Source organism: Anomalospiza imberbis, chromosome 26 (genome assembly GCF_031753505.1).
Source record: "Anomalospiza imberbis isolate Cuckoo-Finch-1a 21T00152 chromosome 26, ASM3175350v1, whole genome shotgun sequence".
Lineage (NCBI taxonomy): Eukaryota > Metazoa > Chordata > Aves > Passeriformes > Viduidae > Anomalospiza > Anomalospiza imberbis.
Genome location: NC_089706.1, coordinates 2,861,964 through 2,881,710, shown reverse-complemented (window position 1 = coordinate 2,881,710; position 19,747 = coordinate 2,861,964). Strand labels below are relative to the sequence as shown.

At 58.4% G+C, this 19,747-nt stretch overlaps 1 protein-coding gene across 1 annotated transcript in view; it reads right to left on the bottom strand.

Annotated features, from left to right (window-relative positions):
• Positions 1-1,387: 1,387 nt before the first annotated feature.
• Positions 1,388-19,747, bottom strand: part of SOX13 (SRY-box transcription factor 13) — a 28,658-nt gene continuing 10,298 nt past the window's right edge. Inside the window, exons 2-14 of the mRNA XM_068173150.1 lie at positions 9,987-10,188; positions 9,109-9,214; positions 8,878-8,964; positions 8,281-8,453; positions 7,781-7,849; positions 7,559-7,673; positions 7,386-7,468; positions 6,622-6,781; positions 5,557-5,666; positions 5,356-5,452; positions 5,130-5,273; positions 4,116-4,332; positions 1,388-2,329 (exon numbers count right to left, since the gene is read on the bottom strand). Coding sequence (XP_068029251.1) covers positions 2,056-2,329; positions 4,116-4,332; positions 5,130-5,273; positions 5,356-5,452; positions 5,557-5,666; positions 6,622-6,781; positions 7,386-7,468; positions 7,559-7,673; positions 7,781-7,849; positions 8,281-8,453; positions 8,878-8,964; positions 9,109-9,214; positions 9,987-10,187 — 1,836 coding nt within the window. The 5' untranslated portion in view covers position 10,188 and the 3' untranslated portion in view covers positions 1,388-2,055. The remainder of the gene's footprint in view (positions 2,330-4,115; positions 4,333-5,129; positions 5,274-5,355; positions 5,453-5,556; positions 5,667-6,621; positions 6,782-7,385; positions 7,469-7,558; positions 7,674-7,780; positions 7,850-8,280; positions 8,454-8,877; positions 8,965-9,108; positions 9,215-9,986; positions 10,189-19,747) is intronic.

Here is a 19,747-nt window from a genome sequence, read left to right as displayed (position 1 = left end):
TTTCCAGAGACCCCTGTCCTTCCCAGGGACCCCCTTCCATCCCCAGGGACCCCTGTCCCTCCCCAGGGGGCCCAGCCCGGCGCAGGGATTTGGGAATAAATAAAGCACTGACCGAGGGCAGGGGAGCAGGGAGAGGCTGGCGGGATGTCCCCTGGGATAAGGGATGTCCCCACGGCAGTGTCCCCACGGCAGTGCCCCCAGCACTGGGCTGCTGCTGCTGCTGAGAGTCAGATCCCCAGCCCGGCTTGGGGACAAGGGGACAGAGGCTGGTGCCCGCTTTGTGCAGCCTCCAGCTCAGATATCTGCGGCTCCTGTGGTGTCCCCAGCATGGTGAGAATCCCCGCGGTGTCCCCGGCACAGTGACAGTCCCCGCGGTGTCCCCAGCGCTGTCCCCGTCCCCGCGGAGTCCCCGGCACAGTGACAGTCCCCGCGGTGTCCCCAGCGCTGTCCCCGTCCCCGCGGTGTCCCCGGCACAGTGACAGTCCCCGCGGTGTCCCCAGCGCTGTCCCTGTCCCCGCGGAGTCCCAGGCTCGGGGCCGTTCCCGGCTCTGCCACAGGGAGGTGCCGGAGCCCCGCGCACAGAGGGACAGCGGGGACACGGCCCGGGAGAGAGCGGCTGGGCACAGCGGGACATGGCACACACCTGGGCACTGCACATGCACACCTGGGCACTGTCACACACCTGGGCACGGCACACACACCTGGATACTGCACACACACCTGGGCATAGCACACACCTGGGCACGGTACACACACCTGGGCACTGCACATGCACACCTGGACATGGCACTCACACCTGGGCACTGCCACAGAGCGACACTGCACAAACACACCTGGGCAGTGCCACTCACCTGGACATGGCACACACACTCACCTGGACATGGCACACTCACACCTGGACATGGCACACTCACCTGGGCATGGCACACTCACCTGGACATGGCACACTCACCTGGGCATGGCACACACACTCACCTGGACATGGCACACTCATACACATCTGGACATGGCACACACACACCTGGACATGGCACACTCACCTGGGCATGGCACACACACTCACCTGGACATGGCACACTCATACACATCTGGACATGGCGCACACACACACACACCTGGACATGGCACACTCATACACATCTGGACATGGCGCGCACACACACACACCTGGACATGGCACACTCACCTGGGCATGGCACACTCACCTGGACACTGCCACACACCTGGACACCTTGAACTGTCACCTGGACACCTTGAACTGTCACCTGGACACGCCCCATGCCCGGCCACACCACACCCCAGCCCCTGGAACAGGCTCTGACCACACCAGGGTCATTTTTTCTCAGAGTTCCTTTTCCCCTAAAGCCGTTTCTTCTCCCTCCCTCTCACCCTGCAGGGCTCAGGTGCAGCCCGGGCTGCAGGGACAGGTGCCCAGGCACAGCCAGGCACGTCCCCCCGGAGCGGGGGTGGGCAGGGCAGGAACAGCCCCCTCTTTATTCCCAAAGTGGGCCAGAGCTGCCGGCAGCACAAAGGGCCCTGAGGAACCCTTGGCCGGAGCTGGGGCCAGGCTGGAGCTAAAATTGGCTCGGTGGGAATTCGCTGGCAGGCGCCAAAGAGCGAGCGGGAAGCGCGGCGGGGAGGTCACACCAGGATAGAGGAGGGACAAGTGTGTCCCTGTCCCATGTCCCCACTCCAGGTCCCCACCCCATGCCCAGCAGCGCAGCAGGTGAGGCTCTCCAGGACCCTCAAGAGCTGCAGGGCTGGAGATGCTCTGGAGGTTCCCTGCAGCCCGAGAGCCTCAGGTCCCCTCAGGGGTGACAGCGCAGCAGCCACAGTGTCACCAAATCTCCAGGCTCGCTGGCCTCGGCTCCACGTGCCACCAAAGCAAGGCCACGCCAGTCCTTGCCACCCGAAATCCCAGGTGCCCACCCTCGCGGGACCCCTCTGCAGGTGGGCAGCTCTCCTGTGGCCGAGTGCCGCCCCACCTGGACACGCCGTGCCCTCCCAGTGGTGGCAGCCAGCCCTGCCACCCCCTCCGCTGTCCCCCGCGTCCCCTCAGTCCGTCAGCACCACCAGCTCGCCGTCACTCTTGTCATCGCCCTCCGAGTCCTCGTCCTCGCTGTAGCGGTACACGTCCCCCTCGGGCACCGAGTGCCCGTCGTCCCCGGCGTCCCCATCCTTGAGGCTGCGGGTGTTGACGATGACAGGCATGGCGGGGTCCACGCCGCGGGGCAGGTAATGCTCCAGGAGGGGCGGGGGCAGCTGCACGCCCACCGGCCGCGGGTACAGCACGTCCGAGGAGCTGGGGGGCACCTGGCTGCCCTGCGGCCTGGGGGACACAGGGGGCGGGCACTGAGAGGGGCAGCTAGGGCTCACGGCGCTTCCCTCGGCCACCCTACGGGGGGCATCCTGTGCGGGGCAGGTGGGCACCAAGCCCACGGGAACGAGGTGGGCACGCACCTCATGGACATCAGGTGGGTACCAGCCGCATGGGCACCGGGTGAACACCTGCCCCATCGACATCAGGTGGGCACAAACGCCAGGTCACCAGGTGAGCACCCACCCCACTGGTGCCAGGTGAGCACTTGCTCCAATACAGCCATGTGGGCACAAACCCCATGGGCACCTGGTGGGTCCCCACCTATGTCACCTGGTGAACACCCATGTCACCAGCTGGGCACCCAACCATGTCACCAGGTGAGCCCCACCCCAGCACCACCCTTCCGAACCCACGGGGCAATGCACACACGCACTTATCAATTCCCCCTTATCAATTCCCCTCATCAATCCCCCTTATCAATCCCCATTTTATCAATCCCCCTTATCAATTGCCCTTTATTAATTCCCCTCATCAAGGCCCCTCATCAATCCCCTTTATCAATCTCCCTTATCAACCCCTTTGTCCATCCCCCTTTTCAGATCCCCCTTGTCAATCCAATTTATCAATTCCCCTCATTAATTCCTCTATCAATCCCCTTTATCAATCCGCCTTATCACGCACTTATCAACCCCCTTATCAATTACCCTTTATGAAGTCCCCTCATCAATCCCCCTTATCAATTCCCTTTATTAATCCCCTTAGCAACCTCTTTATCAATCCCCTTATCAACCCCCCTTAGCAACCCACTTCTCACCCTCTTATCACCCCCCTTATCAATCCCCCTTATCAACGCCCCTTATCAAGGCCCCTATCAATCTCGCTTATCAACTACCCTTTATCAATTTCTCTCATCAACGCCCCTTATCAATCCCCTTTATCAAGCCCCCTTATCAATTACCCTTTATCAATCCCCTTTATCAACCCCCTTTTCCCCCTTATCACCCCCCTTATCAATCACCCGATCAGGAAGCCCTGCCTGGCATCCTGGCACTGGTTCCTCATCAACCCCTTTATGAATCCCCTTTATCAATCCCCTTATCAGCCCCCTTCTCACTCCCTTACCAACCCCCCTTATCACTCCCCTTATTGATTACCCTATCAGGAATCCCTGCCTGGCATCCTGGCGCTGGTTCCTCATCAATCCCCTTTATCAACCCCCTTATCAATCCCTTTCTCACCCCCTTATCAATCCCCTTATCAATCCCCCTTATCAACCTTCCTAATCAATGTCCCTCATCAATCCCTTTATCAATCCCTTCATCAATCCCCCTTAGCAACCTGCTTGTCAACCCCTTTATCAATTCCCCTCATTAATCCCTTTATCTATCCCCTTATCAATCCCCTCATCAATCCCCCTTATCACTCCCCTTATCAACTCCCTTCTCACCCCTTTATCAACCCCCCTTATCACTCCCCTTATCGATTACCCTATCAGGAATCCCTGCCTGGCGTCCTGGCGCTGGTTCCTCATCAATCCCCTTTATCAACCCCCTTATCAATCCCTTTCTCACCCCCTTATCAATCCCCTTATCAATCCCCCTTATCAACCTTCTTAAACAATGTCCCTCATCAATCCCTTCATCAACCCCCTTATCAACCTGCTTATCAACCCCTTTATCAATTCCCCTCATTAATCCCTATATCTATCCCCTTATCAATCCCCTCATCAATCCCCCTTATCAACTCCCTTCTCACCCCCTTATCAACCCCCCTTATCACCCCCCTTATCGATTACCCTATCAGGAATCCCTGCCTGGCGTCCTGGCGCCGGTTCCTCATCAGCGCCTTGTACTCGCCCACGCGCAGCCGCTTGCCCTCCACGATGCAGGTGCGCTTGGGCCGCGGTTTGTATTTGTAATCCGGGTACTTCTCCAGGTGCTGCCGGCTCAGCCGCGCCTGCTCCTCGTAGTAGGGCTGCTTCTCCTGGTTGGACATGGATTTCCAGCGGGATCCTGCGCGGGGGAAGGAGCAGAGCGTTCTCACACCCAGCCCGAGCGAGGGGAGCGTGGATGAACCCGCCCCGAGGTTTGTCGGTGCTGTTGGTTGGTTAATTGATGGTGTTAATTAGAGGTATTGATTGTGGGAATGGTGCCTGGGTTTATGGCGGTGCTGGTGGGAGCCGCGTGGTGCAGCTGGTTCTGCTGGAATGTCGGGAATAGCTTCCCTGAATTCCCCTGGGCATTTCCAGGGGTTCATCTCCTCATACCCTGACCTTCCCTCCAGGGATTCATCTCCTCATACCCTGACCTTCTCCCCTGGATTCATCTCCTCATACCCCGACCTTCTCCCCTGGATTCATCTCCTCATTCCCTAGCCTTCTCTCCTGGATTCATCCCTTCATTCCTGTACTTTGCCTCCTGGGATTCCTCCCCTCATTCCCTGGCATTCCCCAGGTCAGGGAGATCCCTCTGTGGCTATTCAGAGTGGATCTCCCATCCCCAGATCTCATTCCCATCCCCCCAGAAGATGCAGAGTGGATCCCCCTGTCCCAAGATCTTGTTCCAAACCCTGCAGGGGATGCAGAGGGGATCCCCATCCCCAGGTCTCATTCCCATATCTCCAGGGGGATGCAAAGCACATTCCGTGTCCCAAGACCACGTTCCAAACCCTCCAGGGGATGCAGAGTGGATCCCTTGTGCCTGGATCTCATTCCCATCCCTCCAGGGGGATGCAGAGCACATCCCCTGTCCCAAGATCTCGTTCCCATCCCCCCAGGGGTTGCAGAGGGGATCCTGCCCCGGGATCTCACCCAGGATCTTGCTGATGCTGGAGTTGTGCATGTCCGGGAAGGCCTGCAGGATCTTCCTGCGCTCGTCCTTGGCCCACACCATGAAGGCGTTCATGGGCCGCTTGATGTGGTTGTTGTTCCTGGACTCCGGGAAGTGCCGGGATCCTGCGGGGACACGTGGGATGAGGGCGGGAGTCGGAGGACAGGGCCACCCTGGGGTCACCACGGCGCTCCCGGCCGTCCTCACCGTCCATCTCGCAGCTCAGCAGAGCCTCGTCCAGCCGGTGGCTAGGGGTCTCCTCCATCCGCTCCTTCACTGGAGACGAGTCGATCCCAACGGGCTCCTGCAGGACAGCGGGATCAGGAGCCAGCCCCCAGCCCGGGGACAGCTGTGGCTGGTGGCCCTGGGGTGGCAGAGGGGACGGTGACCGCACAGAGTGACCCTCACCTTGCGGTAGGGGCTGCTCAGTGAGCCCTCCATGGCGGCGCCGTGGCCGTGCAGCAGCTGCCGCGCGTCGTGGATGGCTTTGGTGATGGCATCGCCCTCTCCCAGGAATCCTGGCGGGACACGGGCACCTGTCAGTGCCAGCGGCCACCCCGCTGACCACCCAGAGTACCCACCCCATGGGCACCCATCAGTGCCCTTGGTCACCCTGCTGACCACCCAGAGTACCCACCCCATGGGCACCCATCAGTGCCCTTGGTCACCCTGCTGACCACTCACAGCACCCACCCCATGGGCACCCATCACTGCCACTGGTCACCCCACTGACCACTCACAGCCCTGACCCCATGGGCACCCATCAGTGCCCTTGGTCACCCTGCTGACCACCCAGAGTACCCACCCCATGGGCGCCCATCAGTGCCCTTGGTCACCCTGCTGACCACCCAGAGTACCCACCCCATGGGCGCCCATCAGTGCCCTTGGTCACCCTGCTGACCACCCAGAGTACCCACCCCATGGGCGCCCATCAGTGCCCTTGGTCACCCTGCTGACCACCCAGAGTACCCACCCCATGGGCACCCATCACTGCCACTGGTCACCCCACTGACCACTCACAGCACCCACCCCATGGGCACCCATCACTGCCAGCGGTCACCCCACTGACCACTCACAGCACCCACCCCATGGGCACCCATCACTGCCAGCGGTCACCCCGCAGACCGCTCACAGCACCCACCCCCTGGGCACCCATCACTGCCACTGGTCACCCCGCTGACCACTCACAGCCCTGACCCCATGGGCACCCATCACTGCCACTGGTCACCCCGCTGACCACTCACAGCCCTGACCCCATGGGCACCCATCAGCGCCACTGGTCACCCCGCTGACCACTCACAGCACCCACCCCATGGGCACCCATCAGCGCCAGCGGTCACCCCACTGACCCCCCACATCCCTGCCCATCCCCGCTGCGCCCCGAGGGGCGGCACGGCCCAGGGTGACCACCCAGGTCACGCGTGGGAGAAGCAGGGATGTCACTTGTGTCCCCAAAATCCGAAGGAAGCCCACCCAGAGGGAGGCTGGACGGGCTGCTCTGCAGCTCCCTGCTGGCCCCGTGGCTCGGCGTGAGGGACTGGCACCCGCTCAGCTTCAAACTGGGTGAACTGGAGGCACTGGGGAGCTCGGAACCTTTGGGCTTGGCCGTCAGGTTCAGCGGCTGCGAGGTCTCCTGAGGAGGAGGAGGGATGGCGGCTGAGGAGCTGTCCCCAAAGCCCCAGCCTGGGGTGTGGAGGGGGTAGGGGGTTTGGGGGTTGTGCCAGGGGTTGAAGGGCATTTTTGGGGCTATACCAGGGGTTAAAAGGCATTTTTGGGGCTGTACCAGGGGTTGAAGGTTTTTTTGGGGCTATACCAGGGGTTAAAGGGCATTTCTGGGGCTGTACCAGGGACTGAAGGGGATTTTTGGGGCTGTGCCAGGGCCTGAAGGGCAATTTTGGGATTGTACCAGGGGTTGAAGGGGTTTTTTGGGGCTGTGCCAGGGTTTGAAGGGGGTTTTAGGGTTGTACCAGGGGTTGAAGGACATTTTTTGGGCTGTACCAGGGTTTGTTGGGGGTTTTGGGGCTGTACCAGGGGTTTTTGGGGCTGTACCAGCATTTATTGGGGTTTTTGGGGCTGCACCAGGGTTTGGAGGGGTTTTTAGGGCTGCACGAGGGTTTTTGGGGCTGTACCAGGGTTTTGGGGCTGTGCCAGGGTTTTTGGGGCTGCACCAGGGTTTATTGGGGTTTTTGGGGCTGTACCAGGGTTTTGGGGCTTTGCCAGGGTTTTTGGGGCTGTACCTGCATCTGGAGGTGGCCCGGGCCCGCGGGTCTCTTCAGCGTAGGGGGAGTGGGGCTGTGCAGGAGCTGCACCGGGTAATCCACTGCGGGAGCAGAGGGACAGCGGTTGGGGACAGCAGGGACACGGCTGGGGCACAAGGCCACCCCGCAGGGCTGGCACAGTCCCAACTCACCCGGTTTGCAGGGGATGGGCTGGATGGGCAGTGCCAGCTGGGACTCGGGGGTGACCGGGAGGGGCTGGTGGCCAGGGGTGAAGGCGGGGATCATCACGTAGGGCATGTTGACCTGCTGGAGGGGACAGGGACACCAGATCAACGCTGCATGGCAGTGCCACCCCCGGGAGGGCACAGCAGGACATGGGGAGGGGGACGCGGGGAGGTGTCCCCTGCCTTTACCTGGATCTGCTGCTGGAGGAGGTTGATCTTGTGCTGCTGCTGGATGAGCTGCTGCTGCTGCTTGGCGATCTGGGGAGGGGACAGCGGCGTTGGTGACATCGAGGACAATGCTGGGCTGGCCTCCAGCCTGGCAGAACCCGGCCAGCACCACAGAAAAAGGGTGGCAGGGGGTCCCCAGGGTCGTGGGAAGGGCAGGAGGAGGGGCTGGGCTGCCCCTGAGCCACCTCGGGGGACACAAGGGCTGTGTGTCACACCCCGGGTGTGATATCGGTGTCACCCCTGCCCTTGGGACAGGAAAACCTGGTGTTCAAGGAGCAGGTGAGCACAGGCAGGAGGCACCTGGGGTGGTTTGTTCACCTTAAGGAGCTCAACCCCCATCTCCATCCACCCTTGGTCCTCCCAGCTCCAGGGGCTTTGGGACAGGAACACAAAACGGGACCCCAAAGCCACTCGTGGTCCTGTGATCCCAAAGGGATCCCCGGTGGGGTGGCGGTCCCCACCTGCTCCTGCTGCTGCCGTGCCAGCTCCATCTGCTGCTGCTGCTTCTCGAAGAGCATGGTGGCCATGTTCTTCTGCTCCGAGTGCGCCGTCAGCAGCTGGTCCCGCAGCGTGGACAGCTGGTTGATCATCACCAGCAGCTGCAGCTCCTTCTCCGCCAGGCTCTCCTGGGTTCCTGCGGGGGAAAAAACCCGACGGGATGAGGGTCAGGGGGTGGGGAGCGGGGAGAGGGTCAGCAGCACGAGGTGGGACTGAGGTGGTTTTGTTTAAATTCTCATTTCCTCTGACTTTGGGGTGGGAAATGTGAGGCAGAGAAGTCACCAGTGCCACCACTGGGTGACCATGGGAGACACAGTGGTGTCACGTGTGACATGGGTGACACAGTGGGTGACCAGGGAAGGTCAGATTTGGGAGGAATTGAAAGATCCCCACACGCTGAACCGCCCCCACCCATGCAGTCAGAGGCAGCAGAGATGCTCACCTCCAAAAAAAAAACAATTAAAAAAGGGACAAATCCCTGCGAAATGTGGACATTTTCCCTCCTGCTTTGGTGCTCCCAGCTGGGACGCAGGAGGGAGGCTGGTGGAGGTGGATCCCACCTTTCACTTCCTTGGATTCAGCCAGGTTCCGGCCCAGCAGCCGCTCCTTCCAGTCACTGGCCAGCAGCTTCTCGATGGTCGGCATCACTGGGGACAGGGACAGGGAGGAGAGGACAACCACATGAGCACATCCCAAGGCTCTGCAGCACGGCTCGGTCCATCCCACAGCTCTGGAGCAATCCTGAGGGGCAGGGAAGGGATCCCAAGAGGTCCCTTGGGAACGTTTCCCACCTTCCTTCAGGTTCCTGTTGAAGTCCAGCTTCTCCTGGCCGCTCCCGGCCGGCTCGAAGGCGGAGCGCCGGGGCTCGGGAACGTCCCCGGCGGGAGAGCGGGATTCCTGCGGGACACAGAATGTCACTGCCACCACCAGGGACACTCCCAGCATGGGGGACATCCCCGTCTGGTGGGATGCTGGGAGCTGGAGCACGCTCTGCCAGGCACAATCCCATCTAGAGAGCATCACGGAGATGCCGGAATTTTCTCCCGTTTCTCCAGCCTGCCCCCATTGTGTACCCTGAGCTCCCCTCCCCTCTGATGGTACATCAGGGAGCGGCAAGCGAGAGGGAAAACCCCAGGACAATGGAAAAGGGAGGCTGAAGGGATGGGGAACACCTGGAGAGGGTTTTTGGGAACTCCACTCCGAAGGTGAAGTCCTCAAAGCCCAGGGATGACCCCAGAGCAGCCCCAGGTTTGCCGTGGGCAAAGCTGAGCTCTTGTTCCCAGTTCTCCCAGTTTTTGGGGCTCAATCCTCAGGGAAACCAACCCTTCACATCCTGGAAGCTCTTGTTCCTGGTTCTCCCGGTTTTTGGGGCTCAATCCTCAGGGAAACCAACCCTTCACACCCTGGGAGCTCTTGTTCCTGGTTCTCTGAGTTTTTGAGGCTCAATCCTCAGGGAAACCAACCCTTCACACCCTGGGAGCTCTTGTTCCTGGTTCTCTGGGTTTTTGGGCTCAAAAGACCAGCCAAAAAAACCCTTGGGAGAGCCTCAGATTTCAGTTTCAATTCCTTGGGATTAGGAAAAACCACAATGGGGAGCAGCCACCGCCTCTCCTACGGGATGAAGGGTCTGGAGCAGGGCTGGGGACAGCACCTCCTTTGTCACACCCACCTGTGGCAGGGCCTGGGGCTCGGTGCCATCCCTGGGTGGTGGCCCTGGGGGGTCGTGGGGCCGGGGCTCGGCACTGGGGGCAGCCCCCGGCGGTGTCTCGGAGCCGCCCTCCTTCTTCTCCTCCGTCTTGACGGCGCAGTTCACCATGGTGCCCGCTCCATCCAGCTCCGGGGGTGGAGAGATGGGGCTCCTCATGGACATCCTGCGGACAGCAGGGATGTCACCACGGCCACCCCCAGGCGTGGGCACCCCTCTCCCAGCCTGGACCCACACTGGGGTGCCCCACGGTGCGAGGACAGCGTCCCTGGGGTTTGCCGTGGGCAAAGCTGAGCTCTTGTTCCCGGTTCTCCGGGTTTTTGGGGCTCAATCCTCAGGGAAACCAACCCTTCACACCCTGGGAGCTCTTGTTCCTGGTTCTCCGGGTTTTTGGGGCTCAATCCTCAGGGAAACCAACCCTTCACACCCTGGGAGCTCTTGTTCCTAGTTCTCCGGGTTTTTGGGGCTCAATCCTCAGGGAAACCAACTCTTCACACCCTGGGAGCTCTTGTTCCTGGTTCTCCGGGTTTTTGGGGCTCAATCCTCAGGGAAACCAACCCTTCACACCCTGGGAGCTCTTGTTCCTGGTTCTCTGGGTTTTTGGGGCTCAATCCTCAGGGAAACCAACCCTTCACACCCTGGGATGGAGGAATGAATTCCTATAGGCAACCCAGAGATCCCAGAGACTGGGAGTGAGGGACAACTTGAGGGACCTTCATGCCACATCCAGCAAGCACAGGCTGAGGGTGACAGGGACCAGCAGCCCAGAGGTCCCTCACTGCTCCAGGAGCCGTGCCCAGAAAGCCATCGGAGCAGCCACGGTTTTCCCGATCCAACTGGAAATGGAAATCCTGGCTCTGCCCAACAATGGCTGGGATGACACCAGAACAGCTCCTCCGGGAACCCCCGGCAAGAGATGGACCTGGGACAGGGACTGGCCACCAGAATGGCTCTTCTGGGAGTCCCCAGCATGGGAGAGACCTGGGACTGGCCACCAGAATGGTTCCTCCAGAAGTCCCTGGCAGAGGATGGGACAGGGACTGGGACTGGCCACCAGAACGGCTCCTCTGGGAGTCCTTGGCATAGGATGGACCTGGGACTGGCCACCAGAACGGCTCCTCCAGGAACCCCTGGCACAGCACCAGCCAAGGCCCTGCCAGGACAAGGGGCTGGCCCCGGGAATGGTTCTCCCTGATCCCACAAAACCCCTGTGGGTGCCCATCCCCATCCCAGTGCTGCCGGATGGGCACCACAGGGATGACCATGGTTTTATAGGGAACGGGCTGTGCCACCCTACGGGGACCACAAAAACGTGTCCTATTGCTCGCTCCGGGTGCCAGGGCTGCCAAGAGCGAGCGCCACGCTCGGTGGTGTCCACGGGGCATTTGCCTTTCGTGGCCACCAAGCCTCACACCACACAGCAAGAACGGGAAGAAGCATTGTCCTCGCCTTTCCGCGGGAATAATGGGAAAAGGAGGCTGCTGAGGAAGGGATTGACCCCAGCCGCTGCCGGGATTGTGGGACTGCCCCGCGATGGGGACAGCACCTGCCTGGGGGCTGCCACCCCAAACCCAGCACCCTCTCACCTCCCAGACCCCCATCAGGAGCCCCTAAAGCCAGTTTGGGGGTGCAAAGCGGGGTGGGGAGGGCTGAGCTGGGCCGCCCGGCTTGGGGGCAGCAATTACATAACAAACAAAGCCCGGCTCAAGCTGCGAATTAATCAAACGGCTGAAAATAAAACCTTCCTCTCAGGAACTTCAAACAAAAGAAATGAAAACAACAAGGCCGGCTGGGTAATGAAAAGCCAGGGCTGTGAATAGGGGACAAAAGGAAGTGGAACAATGGGGTGTTGGACAAAAGCAATAAAGTAAAGGGAAGTGTGACAGCTCCACAATAGGGCACTGTGCTCGCCAGCCTTTCTGATCTTAGCGGGCCTTTTTTTAATCTCGGTTCCCTCGCCCTCCGCCGAACAAACCCGCCGGGTTTCCTCCCGGCCCCGCATCGCCCGGGGGCTGCCGCATCCTGTGGCGTCCCTTCCTGCCCCGGCTCACCTTGGCCGGGGCCACCCGGCCCCCAAAATCCATCGCCGGGAAGGACCGGAGACGGTGGGAAGCTGTGCCCAGTCCAGCAAGGATTGGCCTTGTGGAGAGGTTATAGGTGGGGAAACTGAGGCAGGAACGCACAGCACCTCAGGTGTGCGTGAAACTACATTTTTCCAGCTTTTTGGGTGTTTTTTCCACGCAAAAATCCAAATTTTGTAGGTTTGGGATGCTATGACAGCAGCACAGTGGCAGCGAGCGATGGCTTCGGTTTGAGCCAGGCACAAAATCCCATCCCAGCCCTCCCGCAGGTCCCGTTCCCTTTGTGCTTCACCTCCCGGTGCCACTGGAAGTTCACTCTTAAAATGGGGCCAGCGCTTCAATGGGGCCGTGTTTGAAAGAGGCCTCCTTGAGGGTTCATTATCCACCCTGCCGAGCAAACAAAAAAAAGGGGGAAAGGGGAAAAGCGCTGTTATCTCGTTCCGGGCGGGTCTCAGGTGTGGGCTCCGGGGCTGCCTGGGGCACACAATGGGCACGGAACAATCGCCCTGGCACCGGGTCCAAAAGGGATCATCTTGGTTTTTAATGTTCCCCATTAAACCCAGGGTGGGGAGGAAGGGAGGGAATGGGGTTGGGATGGAAAGCGCCAGCCCGGAGGATGGAAACAGAACCCGAATCCTCATGGGATGCTTCCTTCCCTCACAGCTTTTTGGGGTGTTCATCCCACAAGCAGCAAAGCCCTCAAATTCCCATATTTCACCTTTCCTCCCAATCCCAGCCCGGCAACTCCAAGATTTTCGGGATGGTGACAGCTCGTATTTCCCTGTTCGTACCCGCGAACGGCACGTCCTGCAATTCTCCCGGTGGCCGTGCCACCCTTCCTGCCTGCCAGCCAGGACTGATCCTATCGGCCCTGGCTGTGCGGAGCAGAACAGCTCCAGGGGCCGGGAAAAGGGGATGAGGTGACAGGAAACCCCCACCCTGCCCGGCAGTGGTTTGGGGATCTGAGAGATGCCAAAATCTAGGTGCTGGAGGAGTTTGGGATCCAGGAGATGCCAAAATCCCAGTGCTGCAGGAGTTTGGGTTCCAGGAGATGACAAAATCCTGGTGCTGCAGGAGTTTGGGATCCAGATGTTGAGATCCCACCACTGCAGGACTTTGGGATCCAAGAGATACCAAGACCCTGGTGCTGCAGGAGTCTGGGAATTCAAGGGGCAACGAGAGAGTCCGGGGATCTCAGAGATGTGGAGAGCAAGAGATGCCGAGATCCTGGCACCGCAGGATCTCGGCGATCCAAGAGCCACCAAGATCCCTCACGCCGTGTCACATCACTGCTGCCTCAGGGCTCAATATGGGGACAATCCCACCCCAGGGACAGCACAGAGACCCTTGGCGAGTTGGCTGGGAGAGCTGCATGCCCAGATTTTCGGGATGGCCTCGCCCTCTCCTGCCCATCAGGTTGTCCTAGCTCTTGGAGCTTTTGCTCTCCTCCCTCCCAAAGCTCTCCATCCACATCTCTCCCCTTCAGGAGCCCAACGTGGTGCCCAATCATCCCAAAAAAACCTCATCCCACCACCAGAGCCCAGGAAACCAGGCAAAACAAGGAAAAGTCCAAGGAGGAAACACCAGAGGAGCAACGCCGGCACGAGCAGCAGCCCCGACACCCCTGGGAGAGGGCAGAGGAAAAAATAAAGACACACACGGAGATTTTCCTCTTCCAGGCAGGACCTGAGGAATCCCGGCCGGCCACCGGGACAGACAATAGTCCATCTCCTGCCAGACGAGCCAGGCCGCTTTCCTGCCAGACTTGGAATGTCCTTTCGGGGCTGCTTCCAAGCGTTTCCGCCCCGGGTGTCTTCCAAGAGAAAAGAATGGATGTTTGCTCCGAGTGCCCGTGGCCAGGGGTGGCTGATGTCCCTGCCTGGGGGAAGTTCATGGGGCTGCTGTCACTTCCCTGGGGATGCAGAGCATCCCGGGATTTGGGATCATTCCCTGGTGGCCGTGGGGGAGGTGGGATGTGCCGTCCATCCACGGGGGGTGGGAGAAACGTGGATGAGGAAATGCAAGACCCCAGGTTTTGATGGTTTGGAAAAACTATTTTTAAACCCCAAAAGGTAACAGGATGAGGGTTTTCAGGCCCAGAAATGGCACCAGCACCAACATGTCGGAGCCACAGGGTTTGACGGTTCTGAAAAATCATTTTTTAACCCCAAAAGGCAATGGGATGAGGGTTTTTAGACTCAGAAATGCCACCAAAACCACGTGAGATCCACAGCACAGCGTGTCACGGATCAGAGCCCGTGTCCCCTTCCAGGGCTGTGTCCTTAAGGTTTTCTGGTTCTAAAAAATCATTTTTTAACCCCAAAAGGCAACAGGATGAGGGTTTTCAGCCCCAGAAATGCCACCAGCAGCACGTGAGAGCCACGGCACAGTGAGTCACTGCTCAGAGCCTGTGTCCAGTGCCCGAGCTGTGTCCCCAGCCTGCCACCCCACAAAGCAGCAGCGGAAACGCTCCAAATTTGGGTTCAGCCCCATCCTCGGCCGCCTCCACATTCTCGACACCTGACCTGCGCTCAGCAGCAGAAAAACCCAAAGCTCCCCTGCCCGGAGAGCTCGGGGTGCCAGAAAAGCTGCAAAATGCACTCTGAGATGGGAGATTTTTGGTGGCCACAGGGGATTCGGGGAGGGGGATGCTCCAAGAGGCAGCAGGAGCAGGATGGGGCAGCCAGGGATAGGATGGGAATCACCTGGCGAGTCCTTCCCAAGGGAAAATCCCCGTCCCAAAGAGACCCCCAGACACCAAATGCCCCTTCCCATCCTGGCACAGCCTTTGGGGAGAGCAGGAGCTGGGATTTTCCGCTGTGCCCCCAAACCAGGCGGGTGTTGGTCCATCCTCAGCTCCGTTACGGTGATTTTTCATTCTCCAAAGGACAAACGGCCTCTGGAAACATCTGGAAATGTCCCCGCGGGGTCAGGGCACGGTGCCGGCACAGGAAGGAGTCGGGGTCACCCCTCTGCTTGTGCCACCCCCAGTTCCAGCAGGTCCCCTCTGCAGGGGCGGGGGTCCCCATCCCGGTGTCCCCATGGAGGGATGTCCCCTCCTGACCCCTGGAATTGTCACAGCACAGCCACCCCAGTTATGGGTGGTTTTTTTGGGGGGTGCAGCATCAATTTTCCATCTTTTAAGATGGAAAGGAGCAATCCAGGTGTCCAGGTTGAATCCTAAAGAAATTACAACCATTTTTATCAATTCTATCCCTAAAAAAAACACCCCAGCCTGTTCCTTCCGAAGGCCTCCAGGCCATACCCAGGGATATTAATGAGGTGCACATCACCCTGATTAATTCCTGCAGAGTTCTGGGGGAAAAGCCCATCAAACCCACTCTCCAAAACTTGAGGAAAGAGGGAAATTAACGGGGAATCATCCCTAATTTTCTCAAATGCAATGCAGGAAGGAAAAGGGAATTCCCAGGCTGGGCCAAGGGGAAGAGGAGCATCTCCAAGGGATGCTCCATGTTCTCCATCAGGGATGTTTCCCATCCCCTATAAATCCCAGGATCCTGCTGTCCCAGGAAATGGGATGAGGATTAAACTGCAGATCAGCCTCTGCCCCCAGCAGCCCTGCTCCTGCTTTTCCCATGGGATTGTGTCTCTTGGCCAAATCCAACCCATCCCCTGGGGCTTGTCCTCCCGGTGTCCTGCAGGACCCGGGGGAGCAGGAATGGGGAAACAAAGCCTCCAACAAAGCCTGAAAAGGATGAGTCAACCCCCACACATTCCCTGTGGGCACTGGGATCAGGATCCGTTCCCCACACACCATTGGGATCAGGATCCGTTCCCCACACACCATTGGGATCGGGATCCATTCCCCACACACCATTGGGATTGGGATCCGTGCCCCACACACCATTGGGATCGGGATCCGTGTCCCACACACCATTGGGATCGGGATCCGTTCCCCACACACCATTGGGATCGGGATCCGTTCCCCACACACCATTGGGATTGGGATCCGTGTCCCACACACCATTGGGATCAGGATCCCTGTCCCATACACCATTGGGATCAGGATCCATTCCCCACACACCATTGGGATCAAGATCCCTGTCCCACACACCATTGGGGTCAGGATCCCTGTCCCACACACCATTGGGATCAGGATCCATTCCCCACACACCATTGGGATCAGGATCCCTGTCCCACACACCATTGGGATCAGGATCTGTGCCCCACACACCATTGGGATCAGGATCCCTGTCCCACACATCCCCTCTGTGCACTGGGCTCTGTTGGATCCATTCCAGAGCTCTGGGACCCATCCCAGTGTCCCTTTTGGGTGGAGAATTCCCATCTCCCTCTGCTTTCCCACTACTCCAAGGGGGTTTATCCTTTAGGATCCCAAAACCAGCTGGGACCTTCCTTCCCAATCCCAAATCCAGGGATTCTGCCTCCCACAAGCCTGCCTGAAAAAGCCCAGCCAGGAGGTCCATAACGATCCAAATTAAAAACCCCATCCCTGGAACATAATTACCCAAATAAATCCCAATCCCTGGAAGCCGCCGGATCCTTCCCTGGCCCAGGGCCACCCTGTTCACAGCCACGACCCAAACACATTTTTCCTTTTGCCATAGGGAGGGTTTGAAAGAGGAGGGGAGGGGGAAAAAAAAACCCGCCTGAACCTCAGGTGGAACTTCCTGGCCGCGGGATTTATGAGCCGGGAATGATCTCATCAGGGAAGCGGAGGAAACTCCGCTGGAATTATTTCCAACCCCACTAAATCCACCCCCCCCCCCCCAATCCCGGGAACAATCCCAGGACGAGAGCCACGTGATGGCCCCGGGAGCAGCGCTGGTCATTCCCGTTTCCTGGCCTCCAGAGCAGACTTTGGGAGCTTTGGGTTGGTTCTGCCCCTCGAGGAGATAAATCCAAAAGGAAAAGGCTCCTTCCAGCACCTCCGGCTCTGCGGGGTCCATGTCCAGGGAATTTTATGGGGCTGGAGGGATCTTTAGGGAAAGGGGATGCTCAGGAAAGGGAAATCCAGGGCAGGGATGGTGGGGAGAAGTCTGAAAGCACAAAGTTTCCTTCCCAGAAAAATCACAGGTCTAAACCTCTAGGAAAAAGCAAAACCTCTTTTTTTAATGCCCTCTTTTCCTCTGCCCTTCACACCCTCCCTGCATTAAAACCCTAAAAACCCCCAAAACGTTCCCTCTTTAATAGAGGCAATCCTGGAGCTCTGAAAAATGGGGATTTACCCTTTTTTCCCCTTTTTTTTTCTACATCCAAAAAAAAAAAAAAAAAAACTTTAAGAGATGCTTTGCACGCAAAACCCCCCTGGACTGTGGGTGCTGAGCCTTTATCCCAAACCCAGCGGGGCTGGATCAGGCCCATGACCCCACAGAGGGGCTCTGGGGGAGCTCCAGATCCTTGGGATCCAGCAGAAATCCCTGGAGCAGCTCCCAAACCCCCTCCAGCACATCGCCTCGAATCGAACCCTGAGCCATCGACGGCGGAAATGAAATTGAAAAAGTGGCAAAACCCAGAGAAATAAAGAAAAATCCACGGTGAGGATGGGGACAACTCACCCAGAGGCTGGCACGGTGAGCCTGGCACGGCGAGTCTGGCACGGCTCCCTCCTTGCCCTGGCAGCTGCCCTGCGCTGGCCCCAAAGCCAAAGGGTTTATCGGGGTGGCCGATCTCGGTGGCTTTTTTGTGTCACTTCTGTCACTCAGCGTTTCCAGGCACGGCCCCGGGGGTGGGGGGCTCGGCTCGAGTGCGCAAACAAGATTTTAATCAAGACTTTAAACCGGACTCGGTTTTAAACCTGACTTTAAACCAGAATTTCAAGGAGGTTTTAAAGCAGAATTTCAAGCAGGTTTTAAAGCAGATTTTCCTGTCGCCTCAGAGAGGGAAGGCCAAGACTTTCCATCCTTTTCCTGGTCCCGTTGGGGAAAAAAAAACCCAAAGTGGGGCTCGCCCTCCTGCCCCACAGCTCTCAGCAGGAGGGAAACTCTTCCCAAACCCTTTTTCCATGGGAAACCTATGGGTGGCCTTGGGGATGTGCAGAAGTTTGGGGTGTCCATCCCAGTCCATAACCCCCCATTCTTGAGCTTTTATGGGATTTTACACCTTCCAATAATTCCTTATTTTTCTAGGAGTTTGGGATGTCCATCCCAGGCCATAAACCCCCATTCTTGAGCTTTTATGGGATTTTACATCTTCCAATAATTCCTTGTTTTTCTAGGAGTTTGGGATGTCCATCCCAGTCCATAACCCTCCATCGTTGAACTTTTATGGGATTTTACACCTTCCAACAACTCCTTATTTTTCCAGGTTTTTGAGGTGTCCATCCCATGTCAAACCCCATATCCATAACCCCTAACTCTTGAGCTTTTATGGGATTTTACACCTTCCAACAACTCCTTATTTTTCCAGGTTTTTGGGGTGTCCATCCCAGTCCATAACCCCCCATCCTTGAGCTTTTATGGGATTTTTAACCTTCCAATAATTCCTTATTTTTCCAGGTTTTTTGGGAGCTCATACCAGTCAACAACCCAGGAGTTTGGGGTGCCCATCCCATGCCAAACCCCATATCTGTAACCCCCCACTCTTGACCTTTTATGGGATTTTAAACCTTCCACTAACCCAGCATTTTCCCATTTGTGGGCCCCAATCCCACCTGGAGTTTCCCAGGATTGCTGGGCACACCCAGGAGCACCCAAGGGTGCTCAGAGCCAGCTCTGGGGTCTGTCACCCTCAGCCCCCTTGGCCCCAGTCGCACCCCAAAATCTTATGGGGCCGCGTTTCCGCCCCACAGCCGCAGCCGGCAGCGCCCCGGAAACCTTTGGGGTCCCTGTGCTCGGCGTCCTGAGCTGCAGCAAACGTGTCCTCACCTCCAGATTGTCCCCAAAAGGGGACATGGATGGACAGAAGGGGACATGGAGGGACATGGGGACACTTCCCAAATTTGCCCAAATTCGGGGCGCGGGGAGCTCCAGATGTTGGGATTGCTTCACGTTCCAGCAATGGGATTTTTTTCCTGGTGTTTTGGGAGCTGCCCCAGGAGCCATGAACCTCACTCTGAGGGAAAAGGTGCCACTGGCTGCTCCTCACCTGCCCCAAAATCATCTCCTGCTCCAAAATTATCTCCTGCCCCAAAACCATCTTTCCCCAAATCATCTGCCCCAAAATCATCTCCTGCCTCAAATCATCCCTTGTCCCCAAATCATCTGCCCCAAAATCATCTCCTGTCCCAAAATAATTTTCTATCCCCAAAATCATTTCCTGCCCCAAAATCATCTCCTTCCTCAAGTCATCCCCTGTCCCCAGATCATCTTCCCCAAATAATCTCCTGTCCCCAAATCACCTCCTGCCCCCAAATCATCCCCTGCCCCAAATCCCTCCCCAAAGGCAGCCCTGACCCTGTTCCCGCTCGGCTCACGGCAATCAGGGATGGATGGGGTTGGATGAAACCCCCTGAGCAGAACATTTTTGGCCCCGTTTCCCCGCTCAGCCAGGGCTGTTTTGGTGACGTTTGTCCCGGTTTGGGGTGCGGGTTTGGGTTCCTGAGCTCATCCCCCACCTTGGGTGACGCCGAGCATCCGGCAGCGGCGGCGCTTCCGCGGCCTCACGTGTGCCAGGAGCTGCAGGAGGGCCTGGCAGCCATTGCTGTCACCATTTTGTCGTTTT